At 35.5% G+C, this 19,906-nt stretch overlaps 1 protein-coding gene across 5 annotated transcripts in view; it reads right to left on the bottom strand.

Moving 5' to 3' along the window:
• EFCAB5 (EF-hand calcium binding domain 5) overlaps positions 1 to 19,906 on the bottom strand; it is a 106,364-nt gene that overhangs the window by 61,314 nt on the left and 25,144 nt on the right. For 4 of the 5 annotated variants that reach the window (XM_054689151.1, XM_054689152.1, XM_037493774.2 and 1 more), the window contains 3 exons: positions 13,429 to 13,585; positions 11,857 to 11,905; positions 7,448 to 7,518 (listed from right to left, as the gene is read on the bottom strand). In XM_054689151.1, the coding sequence (XP_054545126.1) occupies positions 7,448 to 7,518; positions 11,857 to 11,905; positions 13,429 to 13,585 (277 nt within the window). The remainder of the gene's footprint in view (positions 1 to 7,447; positions 7,519 to 11,856; positions 11,906 to 13,428; positions 13,586 to 19,906) is intronic. The other variant, XM_054689154.1, reaches the window with a different exon arrangement.

Below are 19,906 nucleotides of genomic sequence, written 5' to 3'. Positions count from 1 at the left end.
TTCTTGGTTGGCATCTGTTTTCTTGGAGTCTGTTGACTATGTCCCTCCACTCTTTCCTTGCCCGTAGTGTTTCTTCAGAGAAGCCTGATGTCAGTCTGCTTGGTTTTCCTTTGAATGTTATCTGTTTCTTCTTGTCAGCTTCATTATTTTTTCCTTGTCATGGATTCTTGGGAGCTTTACTATTATGTGTCTTGCTGTATTTTTCCTTTCGTCATGGAAGTTTGGTGTTCTTCTTGCTTCTTGTATATCAATTTTCAGCTCCTTCTTCACGTTTGGGAAGTTCTCTTCTATTATTTCCTTGAATATTTTCTCTGTTCCCACCTCTCTCTCCTCTCCTTCTAGGATTCCTTTAACTCTTATATTCCTTTCCTCATGGAGTCAGATAGTTCCCGAAGTCTTTCTTCAGTCTTTGTCCTTCGTACTTCTCTTTCCTTTTCTGTTTTGGTTCTTTTTATTTCTGTGTCTTCAAGAATACTTATTCGTTCTTCCATTTCATCTATTCTGCTTTCATTGCTTTTCCCAGAGTTCTTTAGCGCCTCCATTAATTCTTTGATCTCCTGCATTTCTTTTACTTCCCTCTTTAGGTACTCAATTTCATTCTTCTGATTGTTAATTATTTTCCCCTTATCACTGTTTTCCTTTATGACTTCTGTCAGTTTTTTAATCACAGCAATTTTAAATTCTCTTTCTGGAAGGCTCAGAAGTTCTTCCAAGTTACTGTCATTGCAATCTGGTGGGTGCTTTTCTTTTTGTGGTGTGTTTTTTCCCTGAGGAGTTGCTGGGTTGCATGTGGTTTTTCTACTCCCTACTGCCTGTTTTGTAATTTGCTGTATGCCTTGGGACACTGTGTTGCTGGTACTGACCTGCATCTTGGGCAGCTCACCTCTGACTCCTCCGGGAGCCTTCTGCTGGTTTCAAGCAGTCTTTACTGAAGAAATGTCCCTGTTCTAAAATGGCAATGTGGGGACGCACTCCCTGCATGCTCAGTCTGCCCCGGCGATGGGTGCTCACTCCCCTCTGGTCTCAGACTGCCTTAAGTGACTTTTATAATTACATTTTCTTCCAGTTTCATTCAACAGTGTTGACAAAATAACCTTAAAGCAAATTTCTCTAGAAGCATGTGTTTCAAACAATACATCTACTTCAAATAGCATGGTTGCATGGTTCAATGATTAACTTATCAGATAATTAAATATTTTCAATAATTCCATGTAAGAAATGCTTTCTTGGTTTCTGTTGGTTAACTACTCTCTCTCTCTCCATCTCATCCCCCTATACAAAGTTATCATGTAGAATGCTAATATTTGTATCAAGTATTAATAGTTATATATTACCCCTACTCATTTCTTCCTTTAATTGTATTGGCATACATCCATAAACACATATCACATGTGGATATATACATAGATTCACATGTGAAATATACATATATGTATATGTACTTATATATTTGTTGGGTAATTAAAACGAATCGAGTTTTTGAAAAGTTGACATCAGACTTCACAACTTTCAATGCTAAAAAACAAGCAAAACCTATATTTTGAAGTGAAAAGAAAATGACCCAATTACATATACCCACCCAAGTAATAGTTTTTCAATGTATAAGAATGCAAAAAATATATCACCAATATGATCTTCTTGGGAAAACTACAACAAATTCAGTCAATTAAGAGGTGATTCAAAATATATACTTAGGGATAGTAAAACCATTGTAAAATGACAGAAGTGAGCCTCAAATCCATTTAAATATTAGATTATGGTTTATCAACTATAAGTAACTACAGAAAGGAAAGTGAATGTTTTAAATCTGAACAAAATAAAAATTAAAAACTAAGTTAGAAAAGAAAAAGAAAGTTATACCAAGTCATGGGGGAAATATTAAATGACTCCATCTTTTATAGTAGCATATCAAGTTATTTTTATAATTAAAATATGTGATTTTCAAAAATAACTAACATTTTTTGATTTTCAGCAGATGGTCTTTGCTTAGAATGAGCTTAGAATAAGTTTTGTGAAAATATATTCCGTTTCAACAATTCCCTTATTTTATTTCGGTTTCTCTTCTGTTGGAATCAAGTACAATTAAATTTTTTTAGTAATTCAAATGTTATAATAGAAGTTATGATTATTCATATTGCTATATAGTAATCTAGTCAATCTTTTAAATGATGCTCATCTAATGGTAATAATAGTTACTTCTAGGTAAGAAATTTATGGTGTTTTTAAAATCCCCATCTTTATACTCCCCCCCCCACATTTTTTATCTGTGTGTTGTTTGAATTTTTTTTTGGAGTCATGTATGATTTTTTTTTAAATTGAATAATTTTTCCCTAGAAAAATATTCCAAGGTGTTAACAAGAATTATTTATATATTTATTCCATTTTTGTATTTATCTGTTTTAAAAATTCCTTACCCTACTCTATTTCCCCATTTTGAAAGTTATGATTATAATTTTTCCCTAAGTACACATTTAGTAGCATTTTATAAAATTAGATGCAAGATTCTGACCCAAGAACTATTAAAGAGAGTATTTTTTAAAATCCCAAATGGCTAGGCTTAAATACATTTAAAATTTGTTTGTTATTTTCCAGCTTTATCATATAATGATAAGAGAGAATATAACATCAAATTTCTGGTTTGGGGAATTTATATGGTTTTCTTGGAGGCCTATATATGATAAAATTTTGAACAACATTCCATGAAAACTCAAACAGGGACATGTAGGGAGTAAAGTTTAATAAATACCTTTATAATAAATACTGTTGATAATATAATAGGTTCCTTATATCCTTACTTATTTGTAGCTCTTTATTTTTCACTTATCAAATGTTTTTAGTTTTGCTACTTCACACCATATACAAAATGAACCCTAAATGGATCAAAGACTTAAAGACTATATATTTAAACACTTAAATATATATATATGAGTTAAAATATAAAATTTAGAAGTCTATCTTTATGATCTTTGTTTCTTAGACATCATAATTAAAAGCAACAAAAGAAAAAGCTAAATTGAATTTCATCAAAATTAGAAGTGAAAAGAAAACACACAGAATAGGAGAAAATATTTGCAAATTATATATTTGACATGGGTTAGATCTAGAATATGTAAAGAACTCTTACAATTCAGTAATAAGTAAAAAGACAAATAACCCAATTAAAAAATGATCAAAGGACCTAAGTAGACATTTCACCAAAGAAGATATATACAACTGACCAATAAACTCATGAAAAGACGGTCAATATCATATTAGCTATCAGGGAAATGCATTTAAAACTAGTGTAAGCTACTACTTTATGTCCACAGGGATAAGTTATAATCAAAAAAACAAAGAAAAAGAGACAATAACAAGTGTTGACAAGGATGCTGAGTAATTGGTTACTCAACTCCATAAATATATTTAAAGCCACTGTACACCTTAAATAAGTATATTGTAAAGTATGTGTAGGAGGCTTTATAATGGCCCTCAAAGATATCCGATCTTAGTCCCCAGAACCTGTAAATCTTATCCTATATGGGAAAAGAATCTTTGTAGCTATGATTAAATTAAGAGGTACTTGAGGTAAGATTATCCTAAATTTGGAAGAATAGTCTATGAGGCTTCTGGTTCTCTGAGGGCTGCCAACTGAGTGGCATCAGCCTGGGCTTCTCATAGTGGGTCTTGATGGCTGACCTGGTGCAGGCAGATTTGCGTTTTAGAAAAAAAAAGACATTTTGAAAAATGTGGCAGTTTTGAAGACATACAGGGCAGGTATAAGCCTGGTATATATACCAGGTATAAACTTGGCTGGCCTCTTCAACCAGGTTTGAGCTCCTACGGACACCAAGTTTGCACAGGCACCAATCAAGTATTGGAAACAGCTGGTTTGGAAAATGGACCAATCATTTTGAAAGGCAAGTACCCTAAAGGGAGGGGGGGCGTATAAGCCAAGCTGGCTTGAAGAAAACCCTCAGAGAGGCATTAAAAGGGTCATCCAGAGAGACTCAGCTTTGGGAACTTAGCTTTGGGAGAGACTCCTCCAGACTCTTTCCTGGGAAGACTTTCTACAGAGACCTTTGCCTCAGCTTCATTCATCTGTTGCGCAGGGGCTTATCCCTGGCATCTCTAAAGAACTATAACATGGTTTGGTGTACGGCACTGCCCAGCCTAGCTTTAGATTGCAGCCACGTTGCTGCAGTGCAGCCTTGGCAGCATCATCTGTGACTACCCCCAGCTGCCACAGATTAGTTGGATCCTGGTCCACAGCTTACTGTTGTAACCACCAGTTTCAGGCTTTCATCAAAGGGACAATTTTGTCTTGCACGAGCAGCTCTTGGTTTAGACTACTGGACACTGTGGACACTACCTGGGGTAGGACAGCTGGCCATTTGTGGCCTTAGAAACATTTCCTTTTCCCCAGTCATCCCTTTGTCAATAAGTCCCATTGTTGCACCTTGAGCTGAATTACATCCTGCAATTGTAAGCAAGACAGGTGAGAACCCACAAACCGTGACCCTCTCCCCTCCCAAGTTTGTTCCATTCTCTGGGTGGATCTAAATACAATCACATGTATCCTAACAAGGAGATCTCTAAGAGGAAGAGGCAGTGTAAACACAGATTGGTGATAGGGTAGGTGCCTTAGTAGCTGAGCACCGGCCATCCAGTTCTTTCAGTCCATGCAGTGCAGGGTTAAGTTGGAGGCACTGACCTTCTGGTTCTCCCCACTGTGATCACCACCATGGGAACCTGATTCCAAGTGGCTATTATGGGGAAGGGAAGAACCATGTCTCAGGCTTTGCTGGCAAGGCAACTGCTTTCCTACCCAGCCTGGGATGGTTGCAAAACAAATGAGTTTGGGGATAACTATACCCCATGAAATCTCACAAGTGCCATTGACACAATCTCACCTGTAAAATGCACCTTAATTTCAGAAATGCAAAAAGTAAACTGTTCATCTTAGAATTAGGAAAGTATGATAGTTTGACTTTTTAGAAGATTTCTCCAATCACATGGAAAAGTAAGAGAAGTTAAATTTAACATGACATTGCTAGAGAAGATCTCTGCAAACTAGCAAGAAGTGGGAATTCATTTCACAGCATTACTCTCATAAAAGTTCTCTTAATTTTAAAAAATTGACTCCAATGAGGTTATTTGTGCAATTTATGGGTAACATAGGGCTCTAAGTGCTGAAAAGTACAAAATCAAGGTGCTGGTAGGGTTGGTGTCTGGTGAAGTCTCTCTTTGGGTTGCAAATGCTACTTTCTCGAGGTGTCTTAACATGACCTTTTTCCCAGTGCACTCATGTAAAGAGAAAGAGAGAAAGCTCTCACCAAGTCTTATTAGATTAGAACTCTACCTGAATGATTTCATTGAACCTTAATTATCTCCTGACAAAATCATGGGTGGGGGGATAGACTTCATTGTAGGAATTTTGGTAGGATATAATGCAGTCCATATCAAGCTGTAAACAGAGTTATATGCAGGTATTAATTCTATCATGTTTATAGTGAATAATGACAGCGTAGATATACAAAAATAAAGACATGATTAAATAAGCTATAATATACCCATATAATGGAATATATAGCCATTAAAATGAATTATGGATTAAAATATTATTCTTCATACTTTTCTACTTTTATTTTTCTAAAGTGAATCTATTACTTTCTTATTGAGCTAATTCATCTAGCATAAAATTCACATAATACTTTTATATTTTACATAAAAAGTAAGAAAAATTTTCTAAATTGTCCAACCTTTTAGAGAAACTAGTGAAAGACAAAAGGGCAAGTAACATATAGATTCATAATCTTGTGAAGAAAGTAAAACATGTTTATTACTACACTAAGGTAACAAAGCCTTGACTTTTTCTGAATCATTTTAATAGTTTGTTCTTCTGCCTATTTTTCTGTGAATACCTACAGGATTTTTAACTTATGGAGATGACTGAATGACAACATGGAGAGGCTAATATCATTGAAAGGAGACTACTATTACTTACAATTGTCAAGAGAAGAGTGCATACTATGCCACACAGAGCCATAGGGAATCACCAGGTTTTGGTCTGGAGGCAAAACAGAAGTAAGGGAGAAACTTAGGCCAGAGCCTTTATTTGGGTGTCCTCAGGAAACAGAAAGGCAGGGCAGGGTGAACAGTTTAGGATTGCCTAGTTTGAATAATTCTAGTTGCCTTTGGGGTATAAAGACTATCCCTAATTGTCTGATAGCTGGTCCTGGGTTGATCTAGGGCAATGAAAATATTGGTTTGGTGATTTAGATAAGGAGTTGGTCCAGAGTGTGGGCACTAGATCATGGGGTAGGTATAAGTAACTTTGGCCATTAGTCTGGCCCTGTCACTAATGGATGCCAAATGGACAGATACAGAATCCAAGAAAACATAGCATAACTGAGATGGAATTGCCAAACTATTATCTATATGGTAATCATTTCAAGAAGTATTCCAGAAATTTTTTATATATCCTTGAAATTATATATGTAGTCATAATCTTCAATGGAACAACAGTGTAGGAAAGGAGAAGGAGATAATTATATTGATTCTGGGACTCATCAGAGAAAACAAGTAGAATTAAAGAAAAAACAATAAAAAAAAGAGGCTATATAAAAGACTTAGGGTTCTGATACCCCTAAAATTGTTTCTTTCACTTACTCCATTATGATAGAATCACACTTTCTCAGATACATTAGTATGTACATTTTGAAATCAAAATGCCAGAATAAAATTTCCCAACTCCATTAGTAACTTGTACAATTTACTTGACCTTTTGCACCTCAGTGTTTTCATCTGTATAAGTATAAATGAGGATTTAGGAGAGGATTTCCTGATTAATATATGGATAGTTTAGTACATTTTAGATCTCATAATTTGTATAGCCACATTTCATTGAATAGAAGAAGCTTTTTAAAAATAATCTTACCCAAAGGTTTCGGCGGAAGTATTTTTTCACTTTCACATCATGAGTACCACTGATTGAAAGATATTATTGGGATTGCAATATATACCATGGTAACTACAGTTTATAATACTGCATTGCATATTTAAAAGTTGCTGAGAGTTGATCTGAAAAGTTCTCATCAGAAGAAAAAAATTTGTAACTATGGTGACAGATGTTAGCTCAACTTATTTTTAGTGATCATTTTACAATACATACAAATAGAGAATCATTACGTCGTACACCTGAAACTAATACAATATTATGTCAATTAACCTCAAAAAAGAAAAAATAATCTGTAAGATAATTTTGATTATGTAACCTATGTAACCTATTATGTAATTTTGATTATGTAACCTAATTTAGGGGGGTAAAATATTTTAAAGTGTAAATCTTAGAATTGATAGAATAAGTTATTATGCTTTCATTTAAGTTAATGTATGTATGGCATCTACCACAGACCATTGAAACTGGCAAAATAATTTGATTCAAATGTTGAATAATGTAACATCTTACTTCAGCAAATTCCATTTTGTTCAGTCTTGGTTCCATTGAGTCAGTAATATTCAATTGTTTGCAATGTTGTTCTAATTATGGAACAAAGATTTGCTGGTTAGTTTTACTGTAACACATTTATTTTTCTATTCATAAACCAATACATCAATAATATAAAAGACTACAAAAACATCTGGCCTGGCTTATGTTTGCATCTATGCTAGTAGTTCCTAAAACAACACCTCTAGAAACTTTCTTTTTAAATTCCTTTGTCTTTATAAATGAAATATGAATCTCTTCTTTCAAAAATTCAAAGAATACAAGAATATAAACAGCAAAATTTGAAAATCTATCTTTCCCTGCCCCCACCAGCATTCACTTGCTTCTGCCTCAGAAGTAACCACTGTCAACAGATGCTGTTTTCCTTCTAGCAACCTTTTTATGCACTTTCATATGTATAAATGTGTATATGCACATATCTTTTGTTTTTCTATACATAAATAGGATCTGATTTGTATGAAACTTATTTTTCACTTAACCACTCATCTTGTAGGTCTTTTCATATAGAACAGAGCTCATTAGGAAGATTTGGGATGGGAATATAGATGAGAATCATCTCATGTTTGAAAAAGAAAACACAGAGAAGTGTGTCTAGTGTGTAAAATAGTAATAGAACCAAAAAGGAACGTGGAGACATTTAAGGGGCAAGTAAAAGAAAAACCAAGGAATAAGAAATGCTAAGAGGCTATCAAAGATAGAAGAAAAATTCAAGAGAGAATGGTATCAGATAAAGCAAGAAAAAAAGTTTTGTTAATAACAAAAGGAAAACAGTTTCATGAATAACAGCATGATCAATAATGATGAGTGTGGCAGTTAGTTCAATTAAAGATTGTTTAAAACTTAGTAATCTTACCTACAGACAAACACACAAACTTATGGAAGAACTAATACATTGGCTTCTTTGACTTCTAATGGTAACTCCTCTTACCTATCATTACCTATCATAGAGGTATATATAAAAATAATCTTTAGTTACTACTGAGTTATACAAATGCTTATTTATGAGATATCAATTATTGGGGTCATAAGAGGACTGTATAAACATTTTTTACATCATTGTTCATTTTGAAACAATATTTGCTTCCTCCCACTCCCTCAGGTATAATCCCCATAGAGTTTCCTTCACCAATGTACCCATGCACCATCACCTCAGTCCCTTTTGCCCCTCCCTCCCTCCCTCTGATCCCTCTCCTGCCTCCTCCTCTGCAGTATGTCTCTGATTTATAATTGTCTGTTTTTGCTTTGTTGTGTTTTGTACTGTTATTATTTTTTTACACTGATGTCTTATTTGGTTCCCCTATATTCCTGCTATAAGTGAAACCATCTGATATTTTTGTTTTTCCTTCTGGCTTATTTCACTGAGCATAATTCCTTCTAGCTCCATCCACATTGCTGCGAATGGCATGATTTTATCGTTTTTGATTGTTGAATAATATTCCATAGTGTATATATACCACATCTTCTTGATCCAGTCATCTATTTTTGGGCAATTGGGTTGTTTCCATAGCTTAGCTATTGTAAATAGTGCTTCTATAAACATAGGGATGCAGGTGCCCTTTAGAGGTGTGGTACATATACACAATGGAATATTACTCAGCAATCAAAAAAGATAAACTCATGCAATTTGCAGCAACATGGATGGAGCTGGAAGGGATCACACTCAGTGAAATAAGCCAGAAAGAAAAAGAAAAATACCAGATGGTCTCACTCATAGCAGGAATTTAGAAAACCTAAATAAGGGACCAGGATCCAACCACTATGGAAAGCTGTGTGGAGATTCCTCAACCTACTAAAGATAGAGCTTCCATATGATCCAGCAATTCCACTCCTAGGTATTTACCCAAAGGACACAGAAACATTAATTCCAAAGGGCACCTGCACCCCTATGTTTATAGCAGCACTATTTACAATAGCTAAGCTTTAGAAACAACCCAAATGCCCAAAAATAGATGACTGGATCAAGAAGATGTGGTACGTATACACAATGGAATATTACTCAGCATTCAAAAAAGATAAAAACAAGCAATTTGCAACAACATGGATGGAGCTGGAAGGGATCATGCTCAGCGAAATAAGCCAGAAAGAAAAAGAAAAATACCGGATGGTCTCACTCATAACAGGAATCTAGAAAACCTAAATAAGGGACCAGGAAAAAGAATAACTATAATAAAGAAAAAAATCAAAATCAACAAACAGCTATGAACCAGAGACACACTTTGGGGTGGGGGGGAAAGGAGGGATTGGGGTCAAAATCAGGGGGTTGCAATTGTATGGGCAATATAAAAATAAAATTATAAAAATAAATAAATAAAATTCATCTAGTGAACAAAAAAAAATAAAATAAGGGACCAGGAAAAAGACTAATTATAATAAAGTGAAAATTAAAATCAACAAGCAACTATAAACCAGAGACACACTATGGGGGGGAGTGAGGGGAAGAGGGCTTAGGGTCAAAATAAGAGGGGTGGGAATTGTATGGGGAATATAACCCAAATGAAAATGCATACATTGTGCAAAAATGAAAAATGATGTAAAAAATATATTAAATTAAATTAAAAAAAGAAGAAAACATGTCTTAGCCTTCTTTGTATACTCCATCCCATTACAGTATCTGGAACTAAGAATGAACGATATAGAAAATAAATACTATATAGTATAGGAAATGAGAGAAGAAATAATCACTGTCAACTAAATGTGGAATTTCTCTAAATTGATCATAATCTCAAATAGAGCTCCCTTAATTCATTCCTTCTGTACCTTCCCCCAAAAAATTAATGTATAAGTTATTTCAAAGATTTTCTGAAAGAAGTATTGAAGTTGTGCTGAGTGTGAAAAAATTACGGAGTGTGATAGGCTGAGAACAAGTTGAAAAAGGAAAGGTTGTCAGCAAGGTGCAAATCACTGTTTTAAGACCAGTGATAGGGAGATGGGAAGCATATTTTATTTTTAAAAGTGAGACTAGATTTCAAACAATCTGTTGTTGTAATAATAAAATGGTCAAAATATCAATCAAAAAATCAACTGGAGGGCCTCCCTGGTGGCACAAGGGGTTAAGCACCGCACTATGAAGCAATCCACAGCCTCTGCAGCACAAGTTCAATCCCTGGCTGGCCAGGTAGCAACCCACATGGCGAAGCAGACCTCTCCTGTCTCGCCCACTGCTCTCCTCAGCAGCGTATTTCAATCAGTCTGTCTGTTCTGTTCCCCACTCTGTCTCTGGTGAATCCTCTTACCCCCTTGCATCTCTGGCCTATACCCCAGCTCTTCTATGCATAAATAAAGAAATCTTTTAAAAAAATCAACTGGATATAAATTATGTAAATCTCAGGATCCAAATTCTAGTTCTTTATGCAGCAAGTCAGACTCCTTTGCTTAATCTTATACCGGGAAATCTTTCTGAAAACAAAAGCAACATCTATCATACTCCACAGTCATAGTGCTGTCTCCTTCTCCCCCTCAGTGAGTATGGCGGAAATATGTGTGTGAATTTTTGTTGCCACAATGAAGGAAAGGAGTAGGAGCAGAACATTTGCAATTTCTGCCCAATAAAGACTTTCCCCTCCTCCCAGACATCCGAGTAGGTGAAAAATGCACTTAGAATAACTTTCAGTCTAGAACCTAACTATTTCACATGTAAACAGTATATTTTTGTTGAAATTTTCAATAATCTAACTATTGTGAAAATTTGAGAGAGTATTGTACTTTTCCCCCTATGAAAGTTTACTACAATTGTTCACTATTTCAAAAATTATATAATAATGGCAGGTTAATACCATAAAGTGTATGAATGCCAATATAACATAGCTACATCAGTCTGCATTTGTAGCAGTCCTATCCATGAGTATTATATATAAAAAACTCAAACCCATTCATTTGCCCGTATTTAAAGTTTTAAATACAAATACAAGTACAAAGGAGATGGTCAACTGGATTTTAATTTTACTTTTAATTTATCTTACATCCAAACATTCATTATAAGTAGGTAGAAAAGTCTGACTACTCTATTATGCCTTCCAGTGAAGCTGTAAGCAGATATTTATATATTGAAACACGGTATATTTAAGTCCTATGTCTTTTCTTGTATTTCTCCTTTATATCACAGTTATGACATAACTTTCTTTTTAAAGTCTTATGTATGCACGTAATCTCTTCTAGGAATTTGAGAGGATAATAAAGGGGTAGTACAGAATGTCTGTAATAAAATGGGGCCCTGGGCTAAAAGGGCTGAAAATCACTTTTTCAATCTCTGGCTATTTTCTCCATTTGGAAAGAGTGAAAGAACAAAGTACATCTATAAGAGCTATCTCAATATTGACTCATCTGAATTCAGCACCCCTCAAAACAAATACTACAGCAATAGATAGGCTTACCAAGTTGGAAATCAGGACTTTGAAAAAAATCATGAAGAGCATTTTGAATCTGCATATCAAAGAAAAAACCCACATATTACTTCTCAATTACCATGTATTTAGTATTTTAGGCTAAAAGTCATCTATAGTATTCCCATTTAAATCCTGAAATCCTTCTAACTCCAAAGTAATAATTAGCATTTACTTTATAGGATAATTGAAGGTTTGTAAAAATGTGTATATGAATGAAGGTGCTTTCATTCACACATACACACACACACACACACACACACACACACACGCACACATCTCCCTAAATAATTTCCAACCTTTTGCATGTGAGAACTGGGTTGCTGAGAGTAACCATTTTGCCCCCTTCATGCACATTTCTAGCAAGCCTCAGATACTGGGCACAATGGAACTAAGGAATCTTTGTCAACCAGCTTGGCAATCCAAAGAACCCTTTATAATTTCTTGTTCTTCAATTACTAAAAAAAATGAATTTACACAGTTTTTTTTTAAAACATAGACTGCATTTCCCTGAAGGCATATGTTGTGGAACATCTTTTCCTGAGCTTATTTGCCATCTGTATATCTTCTTTTTTTCTTTAAATACTTATTACATTTTTTAAAAAGATTTATTTATTTATTTATTTATACAAGCACTGGCTGGGTACAGTCAGAAGCGTGGGAGGGTGAGAGAATTCACCAGAGCCAGAGCAGGGAGCTGAGCAGGCAGAAGGACTGAATACACTACTAAGGGGAGCAGCGGGCGGCAGGAGAGGTTTGCGCGCCATGTGGGACCCTCCTCCGGTGGCCGGGGAGCAGCTGGGGAGCAGCTGGGGATTGAACCTCGAACCCGAACCGGCGCTGCAGAGGCTGCGGGCACCTTCGCAACCCAGCGCTCAACCGCTGCGCCACGGGGGAGGCCCTGTATATCTTCTTTGATGAAGTATCTCTTCAGGACTTTTGTCCATTTTTTTTTAATCAGTCATTCAATTCGTTGTTGAGATTTAAGCATTCTTTGTTATGTTTTGTATGCATATACAAAATAAAGATATATCAGATATATATTTTTGCAAATATTTTCTCCCATTTTGTGTCCTGCGTTCCTTGCTCTATTTTTAATAATATACTTGGAACCTAAAATATGCTTCGCGTGTATCTAACCAATAAGTATTTATATACCTCAAAGAAAATATTGAACTCTTATAGTACAGTTGTTTTCTGGAGCTGAGAGATTTGGTCTCTTAGTTCACAGAGTAATTAGTTACACACACACACACACACACACACACACACACACACACCCCACACCCCCCAAACTAAAGATCAAGTGAAAGCTATATATGTTTGTAGCGAACAATTTTGAAACTTCAATATTTTAGAAATCTAAGTAGACCTGATGCTGCTGTTGTTTTTCAATGTTAAAGAACAAATGGAATAAACTGCCTCTTATGGACTCGACAGGTCAAGAATCTACTTAGCAAGACAGAGTATTTAGAAGGAAGCTTCTAACACTTCACTCAGTATTCTAGTAATAACCCTTTTAACTCACCCTTCCTACCCTTCATAAATATCCCCCTTCCTTACCACAAGCATAGGAATCATTCCTTTGGGGTCTAGAATCCATTCATCGAATTGTTCCTGCAGGGCCTCCTTCCGTGTGTTAGTCACCTTGACTTTGACTTCCTGGATGCTTTGTTTCTGTGCTCGTTTCTGTTTGATGTTTTCCTTCATCTTGGACACTCTGAAGGATGTAGACATAGAAGACATGTTGAATTAAGACAATGATTTGGATTCATATTGCTCAATGGCAGAATACTTGAGTTTAGAGCTTCATTTGAACTTTGCACTTAAATTTTCTCCACAAAATCTCCTTGATTCAATTCTTCAGTGACCCTGCCACTTCCAGCATTTACTTAATTTGGCATTAATCATAAGCTGTCTTCTACTATTATTTGACTTTTTAGAGTAGTCCTTATATTACCCAACTTAATACTAAAGTACTCAGAATAGCCTTAGGAGGTGCCATATATGCCATAAAGTGGTGGGTCTCTTTCCTTGGACATAGATGTCATCTGGAGGGACTCTGAGTCCAGGTCTAAGATGATAGTCTGGAAACCACATTCATAACAAGTATCTCAGGGCTGAGACAAAACTTCTGATTTCTGTCTAATTATATAGATTGCCAACTTTCTCTATGCAGCCAGAGTCAAATATTTGAAAAATTATTTATCAGCCTCTGAACATGATTGTTACCTTTGTACTAAAACACAGTTGTATTACCCAGATTGAGAACTGGGATGAATTGTGATATTAATTTTATTATTCTTACTGGGAGTTTGAAACCCTCAAACTGGTTTTTATTTAAATGCTAAAATAGGGCCTTCCTGGTGGTGCAAGGGGTTAAGACGCAACCTATGAAGCTGGCCACAGCCACTGCAGCACGAGTTCGATCCCCAGCCAGGGAGCTACCCACATGGTGCAGCAGACCATTCCTGACTCGCCCGCTACTCCCCTCAACAGTGTATTTCAGTCAATCTGCCTGTTCTGTTCCCCATTCTGTCTCTGGTGAATCCTCTCACTCCCCCATACCTCCGGCCTGTACCCCAGTTCTTGTATGCATAAATAAACAAATCTTAAAAAAAATAAAAGCCAAAATGGCTCAGAATAATAAAATTAGCTGCTGGCTTCAAATACAATTTTCCAATAATGTTTGAGGAAGTTTATCTTTCAAAGAAGATAGACCAAAATAATCTGACAGATTCTGAAATTCAAAATAATTTTCAGTAAGAACTGATAATAACCCCACCAAAAAAGAAAATGACTAAAGTATTACCCTATGCCCAGATAAGAACTTCAAAATTCTCTTTTGAAGGAAAATTAAGCCTTTAAAAATAAATTTTGTAGTTTGAAAATAAAACAAGGAAGTGGCTTAATAGTGCATAAGGGCCCTGTTTCTAAACTTCTATTAGAAGATTAATTAGTATTTTAAAGGAAGTATTAAAATTCTGTAATGCAATTGCTAAGTGGTCAAACTGCTACTGTTTTTATCATACCCTCCCCCCAAATCTTTTCCTTTGTTGGCTCTCCTGTTCTTTCTCCATTCTTCATCCCTCTGTTGTTGCTTTATTTATCTTCTTTTCCCCTTCTCTTTCTTCCCTCACTCCCTCTCTCTATAAAACATTCTCCTCAATTTGTCTTCATTCCTGAATAATTTTCTATTTTGTGTCTGCATTTACTTTTAGCTTTTTCTTATTATTCATTAATTCACTCATTCAACCACTTAATAAGTCAGTAACTTATTCATTCATTACACATTTATTGGGTACAAACTATGGATCCTGCTGTTACAATGCTGAGTTCAATGCAGAACAGATAAGTAGACAATATTGTGTATTAAGTATTGGGTGTCTCCAGATTCTCAAGTGTATTGCTCATGAAGCACAAAAATGACTAACAAAATTGGGTTCCTGTCATATTTCCTTCTGTCTGAAATACTTTTCTCCTCTTTGTTTGACTAGATCCTCCACATCTTTTATGTCTTAACATTACTTTCACTCATTTATTAATGCCCATATTTAGAAGGAAACCTAGTCTTGTGCTCTAGGACCACTGTACATGAAACTCCAAATATAATCCAAATGGATTTTAAATTGGGTAGATTACTTATTCAGGGAATTAATAAGACTTCTCTTGTATGGTCTACATCTTTTGAGAATAGCTACATCAATCAACATAATTCTGTAGCATCCAAAACTCTTACCTTTAACTATTGTAAACATAATCTGCGAATAGATCCTAAATATAAACCCACGTGTGAGGAGACTGCAAAACAGTAAAATGAAAATTTTACAAATTCTTCCCATTCCTGTATGTATGCATGTCTGTATGTATACTTTTAACTTTGTGGCTTCTCCTATCACTTGGTGGAGTCTATTTCTGCATCATTTTGTGTCTAACTTTGGCCATGTGACTTTCATTGGCCAATAGACCATTAGCAAACATGATGCAAGAAGGTAAAAGGTTGAAAAGAGTTACCAATTATATTACAGTAAAACTGGGGTGTGGGAGGGAAGAGTGTTTGAACACTGGGAGTTGCACTATTTTGTTGAATTCAGGAGCCCTTCTACCACCATCTTAGAAAAAAAGCTAGGGTAGCCTGCTGGATGATGATCTAATTAACTCCATTGCTTTTGCAAATAACCAACACTAGACCAATGACTACTGCATCAATTGTCATCTTACTGCAATGCATGAGGGATCCAAATTGATACTATGTAGAATAAAAGTGAGCCATGAGCCTAGCCCAAAGTTACCAACCCATAAAATTATGAGCAAATAAATGATTATTGTTTTACATCATGTTTTGAGGTATTCTGTTACACCGCAACAGTGACTAATTAAATCTTCCCCACTTTAACAAGTGTATTGAGATCTTTTAAAGATAAGCATAGTATAAATCTAACTGATTAAAGAAGTGAAAATGCTTCCCTATGCTACTCATGACAATCTGATTTCTATTCATCCATTCAAACGATACAAAGAAAATCTTCTACTTGCTGCAGTATCTTTCTAGGTTATATCAAAACTGAATTTTGTGTTTCCTCAAAAGAGATTCTAACTAGCTAAAGTAGATAATTGAACACGAACTCTGAGTGACTCCAAAATATGAGGCAATTACTGGATCTAGCAGAAGACTCTTTCTTGACTGTTAAACAACAGGACTTGTTTTAATCAGCCATATACAAACCAATTCACTCAACTTACTCTATCCTATACAGTGTGAAAGTTTTCAGCTCCTATCTAACATTTAAAATTCCCTGAAATTTCCTCCCCTCTGCAAACAATTCAATGAATTCTCCCCTAGTGTATAGTCCCTTGCCTGACAAGTTAATAAATTCAGTTTCTGTAATTTCTTTATAGTTTCACAAAGCTAAATATTTCTGAAACACGCGCACATGATTCCTTTGATGAGTGTTACTATAAAAATCCACACATGATATGTATCTCCTAAATCACTGTACTACTTATTTTCTTTTTGTTTATTTAACATATATAATATGAAATGATGTTCCTGATAAAAAACATCATGACAAGAAAAATCTAATGACAAGATGTTTAAATAGATAATTAGTCAATTTGGAATATTATAAAATGGTGAAGAATATTTATCACAGCCTCCCACTAAATAATGATTCATTCCAGATACTTCAAAATTAAATACTCAATTACCTCACTCTAAGACATATCTCATAATACTCTTAACTAACTAAAAGCAAAACAAAATAAAAAACGCAAGAAAATTTTCATCATGCGGGCCAATGTCAGATTAGGTTAGTCAATTCATCTAACAAATATTTATTGAACATTACTCACACAACACAGTATAGGTGTTGCAGAGTGAATGGTGAATATGACAGATACAGTTTTCTGATTACATTATAACAGAGAGACTTTATTACAACTGTAATAAGTGTAACGAAAGAGAAACACAGAAATACAGATTTGATGAGCGAAAATAAAGGACCGTCCCAACCTAATTTTAACAATGAAGTTGTGTTTGAATTGAACTCTAAAGGATTGTTAGGATAAGGTAAACAGTAAGTAGTGATACAGACAGAGGGAATGGCATATGTAAACATCCTGAGGTAGAAAAAAGCCGTGGTATGTCTAATTTATGTTATACAATTATCTTGTATTCCTAGTGCATAGAGTGTAAGAAGGAAAGAGGCTGGAGTGAGGGCTAGAAAGTCAGAGCAACATGAATGGAATTAGAGGGAATTACGCTAAGAGAAATATGTCAGAATGAAAAGACAAATACCGAATTATTTCACTCATAGGTGGAATACAGAGAAACAAAACAAAGGAACGGACAAAACTAAACCAAAACAAACCCCAGGGTGCTTTGGTGGTGGAAGAACTATGGGGATTACACCTGAGAGGAGAAATCAAATGCTATCCAAAAATTAACAGTTATGTAAGAAAATAAATTTAAAAAATAACTGGAAATGACTGCAGAATTGAGGCTGCCAGAGAGGGAAGGTGGAGATAGGAGAAAATGGGGTAGGGGCTCAATTACCTAAATAAAAGGATTATGGTGCTTTGATGAAGGGGATGGTATGGTAACATACATCTGAAGAGACGTGAACCTATTCCCCTAAATCATATACAGTGTTGTAAACCAATGTTACCTCAAAAAAGGAAAAAAGGAGTCAGGGACCAGGTCATATAAGGAAGGTCTTTTTGGGCTAGTGAAGGATTTTGATCTTTATCCTAAAAGTAGAAGGATACCATTGGAAGGTTTCACTATGGGAACAACATGGTAAGATTAATTTTTTAAAAATCACTTCAGTTATAGGTAAAATGAAGTTAAGAGCAGATTTAAATAATTTCCCTATAGAGGGATGGCTCAACATTGAGTACTCAGTAGTTACGCAATAAATACTGATTGACTTAGTACAGACTCTTTAATAAATTTAAGTTACTAATTCATTCATTTAACAAACATTTATTGAGCCCCAAAACATGCCAAGCACTGTAGTTGATGACATAGTTATAGCGAATAGAGAAAACCCAGAAACAAACCCACAGATTTACAGTCGGCTACTCTTTGACAAAGGAGTAAAAAATATGCAATGCAGCAAAGAAAGTTTGTTCAATAAATGGTGCTGGGAAAACTGGGCTGCTACATGCAAAAGAATGAAGCTTGACTACTACCTCACACCATGCACAAAAACCAACTCAAAATGGATTAAAGAACTAAACATAAGAACTGAAACCAAAAAAATATATAAAAGAAAATATAGGCAAAACACTACATGACATACACCTCAGTAACATCTTTAAAGATACATTAGCCAAAGCAATGACAGTGAAGGAAAGGATAAACAGCTGGGACTACATCAAATTAAAGAGCTTCTGTACAGCAAAAGAGACATTAACCAAAACAAAGAGACACCCACTGATTGGGAGAAAATTTTCACACACAATACTAATGATAAGGGACTGATCACAAAAATCTACAAAAATGGCCTCCCCGGTGGCGCAGCGGTTGAGCCCTGGGTTGCGAAGCTGCCTGCGGCCTCTGTGGCGCCGGTTCGATCCCCGGCTGCTCCCCGGCCACCGGAGGAGGGTCCCACATGGCACGCAGACCTTTCCTGCCGCCCGCTGCTCCCCTCAGCAGTGTGCTTCGGTCCTTCTGCCCACTCTGCTCCCCGCTCTGGCTCTGGTGAATTCTCTCACCCTCCCGTGCTTCTGACTGTACCCAGTGCATGCATAAACAAAAAACAAACAAACAAACAAACAAATAAATAAATAAAACATGCCTCTATAATAAATAAATAAATAAATAAATAAATAAATAAATAAATAAATAAATAAATAAAATCTACAAAAAGCTGATGCGACTTAACAAAAACAAATAACCCAGTCCAACAAAATGGGCAGAAGAGCTAAAAAGAAACTTCTCCAAAGAGGAAATGCAAATGGCCAACAGGCATATGAAAATATGTTCAACATCACTCATAATCAGGCAAATGCAAATCAAAACCACAACGAGATACCATCTTACATCAGTGAGAATGACACATATTAAAAAAACTAGCAACAACAAATATTGGTGAGGATGTGGAGAAAAAGGAACTCTCCTGCACTACTGGTGGGAGTGCAAACTGGTGCAACCACTTCAGTTAAGGCTGGATATCTGGCATAATTCCTGATGAGAGTTGATGGTCCTACAGCATTAACACTTAAGACTATTCAAGATGTCCAGAAACTCCTAGGATTTTCCAAATAATTCTATCCAGCAACTGATGTCCTCCAAAGAAGACAGGATTTTTTTTTTCTGTTTATAGAAGAGAACACACTGAAAACCTTACATGCACTACTTTGGTTTATATATCCTCTGCCGTATCTCAGTCCTACACCATCCAAATTGGTGCTTCCCAGCCTTCCAGTGAGGAATATTCTTACTGTGGTTATCTCTCTCTTGTTCTTAGCCCTCAGCTAAGTGACTAAATTGAAACTCAACCATCTCATTTGGAAATAGGAAACCCTCATTCTTAAG

The sequence above is a fragment of the Talpa occidentalis genome, unplaced genomic scaffold, assembly GCF_014898055.3.
Source record: "Talpa occidentalis isolate TD23 unplaced genomic scaffold, MPIMG_talOcc4v2.1 talOcc4.7, whole genome shotgun sequence".
Lineage (NCBI taxonomy): Eukaryota > Metazoa > Chordata > Mammalia > Eulipotyphla > Talpidae > Talpa > Talpa occidentalis.
Note: the sequence above shows the minus strand (reverse complement) of the source record. Positions and strands in the feature narration are given on the sequence as shown.